Source organism: Opisthorchis viverrini, assembly GCF_000715545.1.
Source record: "Opisthorchis viverrini unplaced genomic scaffold opera_v5_161, whole genome shotgun sequence".
Classification (NCBI taxonomy): Eukaryota; Metazoa; Platyhelminthes; class Trematoda; order Opisthorchiida; family Opisthorchiidae; genus Opisthorchis; species Opisthorchis viverrini.
The window spans coordinates 738,749-742,485 of NW_008751815.1; the positions used below are offsets into that span (position 1 = coordinate 738,749).

A 3,737-nucleotide genomic window follows, 5' to 3' on the forward strand; every position below is an offset into this window, starting at 1 on the left:
ATGTCAGTGGCGTTCTTGTTGTCAGTTTCTATCCAGATTGCCTGAGTGAATGTCTGGAGGTGTAGGCACCTCGGAATGATTGTGTTAAGCTAGCACTAAGTCCCTTCCCCGTCCATCTTTACTCTTTTCTTTAAAATATGGCTTTCAAACAAATCCTGGTTGTACGGCAGTGAAGCATCGGTGTTGAACACTTATGTCATGCTGTCGATGGTGATGATGATGTTGCATACTTTTTTACGGATCCGCTTATCAATGATCTGTTCGGAATTGTGGTGCGTACACATTTTGGGTACGCTCATATTCGAGTTGGTTTCGGACAATGCACATTTTGACTGTGTTCCCCAATCTCTTATTCATTCATCTGTCTCGAAGCATGTTCAATCGTATCCTGTATTCGGACGATTCGCCTCCTGCCATCGGTGAAGAAAAGCTTGCCGCTTTTACCGCCGGTCCGCGAGATGCTTGGGCGATTGCTCGATCGACTTTCTTTTCCAGTGGGATAAACCGCACATCACTTGACGCGATCGAACGAGTACGTAGCTGGATTACTTATTTTTGATGGTGTTATTGCCTTCTTTTTGAGTTTTTAATAACTTCTCCAGGTTATATCAAATCTTCATACGTGTATGCGCACATGTATATTTGCATATGTATACACGTCCTCCCATTCTGTCTAATATTTTCCGATATTGGCAAAGGAGATACTTTGCTGAACTGTCAGGTGCTGTCGATGCTACTCGCCTTCCAGGATGGGGACCGTGTGATCCCCACTGCACCTAGTTGAAGACAGTACAAGATATGGCTTCCAACCGATGTCAGTGGCGTTCTTGTTGTCATTTTCTATCCAGTCCAGATTGCTGAATGTCTGGATATGCAGGCACCTCGGATTGATTGTGATAAGCTAGCACTAAGTCCCTCCCCCGTCCATCTGTATTCTTTTCTCCACAATAGAGCTTTCAATTAAGTCGTGATTGTACGGTAGTGAAGCATCGGTTTTGAACACTGACGTCATGCTGTCCTTGATGATGATGATGATGATGATGATGATGATTCAACCGTCATTCAGCCCACATTTTCCATCGGTCTGATGTACATATCGAAAATTTGCTTCGACCGCTAAAAGCATTGCGTTGAGATCCTTGCACTTATTGGATATTTTTGCTTTACTGGTTTATATTCATAATTTTTTGTGCACAACTTAGGTCATACTTTTTTGTTTGGTGGATCAACATTTCGATGTCCGAAGGGCGAAAAAAGTCTACATGGAAGTGCAATTTGTTGTGTGTCGTGCAATAGCTCGCGAGCTTTGAAGGTATTCTCGGGTTCCCAACAGCCATACTGTATTAATTGGAAAGTTCTTGACGAGCAGGATCACACAGTATGATATCTGTATCGATTATGGAATTATGCTGGACTGATAAAAATGATTTCTGGTGTTTTACCAGCTCCTTGTCCAATTGGAAACTCCATCAGGCTGCATCCTTCACGCTGGTTTAGACAATCGGTTGCCCAAGTACCCTATTGGAACGAGATCCTGGGTTGACGACACGACCGAAAAATGGGGCAAGACACTGGTCTTAATCACACCGACTTATGCCGTCCCACATGTGTCCTTCCCAATCCGAGTGTCGGTCATTCTCCACTCATTAGGTTTTCTTGAAAACATTCTCTGTAGGCTTTATGAATTTCATTAGAAACTGTTCATTGGTTGACGTTCAGCAACGCTGACATTCAAACTTATCGTGTAACCAGTGGTTACCGAAATCGATTTCCATCAATCGTTTCAGATTTTTTTTGGACTAGTAACTCTTTGAAAACTGCTTTACAAAGCAAAGGAAGCACGATAGGTCTTTGTCCTTTCATTCGGAAGCATTAGAAACATCCATCAACTTATCTGGCCTATGCAGCGGCGCTCTGGTCACATGTTGCGACGGTGTTGTGCATATTTGTCCAGGGCTCATGAATCATATGTTGCTTGGTAGAGATGTTGTTCAATCACGAAATTATCGTTTTCCTGAGGACCTATGCGCCTAAGTCATTCGGCAATCTTCATGGATACCCGTTTCCCGTTATCACTACATCGGCATCCAGAACACTTGATGGCAGTCCGTTTCTGGTCACGGCGGATCCATGCTGTGTCTGCCGAGGTCTTGAAAGTCAGATGGACGGTAGAATGCATACTCACATGACTCTCATTTGAACAATCGTCCTACTGTCCTGCCGCAATCATTTTGATGAGTCCACACCAAAGGAGGGCAGAACCAGATTCGAGTGTCACTCTTGTTCGAGCTCATCAACAGTCCACATTCTTGGCTGTTTAGGGGTTTTACCTATGCGCATCTGCCTGCGAGGATAACGTGACACACGACTGTGACCAAAGAATTAGGATACTGTGGATTCATTCGTAGACTTACACTCATACTGTGCATATTATTGTGTGAGCCATTCATTGTAGTCAGAGAACATGTGTTTGCCAAAGTTTATAAACCGTACTGCACGAGTACAAGTAGGCTGTGGTGCGGTGGGGGGGAATACCCAAAGTTTGAATGAATCAATGGCAATCGTACTCGCCGATGCTCCCGCACCATTCTGCGATCGGAACGTTTGCTGGCGTTCTGGAAGGTGGCCTGGCTGTCCTCTGGAATGCTAGGGCAATGCGTGGTGTTTATTACCGGTACACAAATTTCGACCAATCTGCCGATGAGGTAAACTGTTTCCCCACCTGCTTCTTTACAGGCCGCCTTCTTTCTAGCTCTGGATGATGAGGAACGTGATCTGGACTCGGACGTCAATGAGGATCTTTCTTATCTTAGCAAAACGTTCCTCACGGGCAACTGTTACAACCGCTGGTTTGACAAATCATTCACCTTGATTGTGCTACCCAATAGTTCGGTATGTCCCATTTTCTATGCTTGTTTTCCATTGTTTTGTGGTTCTCACCGCGTTTCCAATCTGTTTCTGTGAATTCGCCGAAGCTATGTCAGCTGTTGAGCACTTCGCATGTTCTGGCTACTCCCTGGTAGTCAGATTCGTAACGTTTGATTTCATACATGTCGCCGTACACACAAGTGAGGTCGGTATTTGGTTCTGGAGTTCGGATTTTATACCTGAATAGCAGGCGACTGAATCATGTGATGGATTTTAACCTAGGCGAAACAAGTGATCAATTTTTGTTTCACGACCCGACATTTCTACATTTTTATGGTTATGGTTACTACTACAATTAAGCAATCCTGTCACAACCTGCTGCTTTTGTCTTGCTAGAAATTTCTTTTTGTTCACATTCACACCACTCTCATTTGAACGGTTGTCCTCCTGTTCTGGTGTAATTATTCCGGTGAGTCCACACCAAAGGGAAGTACACTGGGTTTGAGTTTCGGTCTAATGAGAGCGAAAATGAAGCAGATATCCAATGCCCGCACCGGGATTTCAACTCCCGACACGTGACATGCACGTTGGACGCATCTGAATTATCTGAACAGGCGAACGTGTTCACACTTGAGCGATGTGATTGGTGTGCCCGACACATCGAACGACGGCCCAGTAACTGTCCTGGTTGTGACGATCCATTGACTCACCAACTGGGAGTTCCCACTCAGGTAGCGTCCCAGACACTTAAAACACACTAGGCAGCTTGTTGGTTTCAGTTGTGCAGTTTTGCAGAATAGGTATTTTGTCTTACCCTTTTTAGTTCTTTTTCTGTTTTTATTCTTCTAGGTTTTTAATGGAACCCAAAC

General features: G+C 44.4%; 1 protein-coding gene across 1 annotated transcript in view; it reads left to right on the plus strand.

The window, feature by feature from the left end:
• The window catches only part of T265_07121 (hypothetical protein), a gene marked incomplete at both ends in the record, with an annotated part of 54,521 nt that overhangs the window by 15,246 nt on the left and 35,538 nt on the right, over positions 1–3,737 (plus strand). Inside the window, 2 exons of the mRNA XM_009172564.1 lie at positions 373–532; positions 2,737–2,892. Coding sequence (XP_009170828.1) covers positions 373–532; positions 2,737–2,892 — 316 coding nt within the window. The remainder of the gene's footprint in view (positions 1–372; positions 533–2,736; positions 2,893–3,737) is intronic.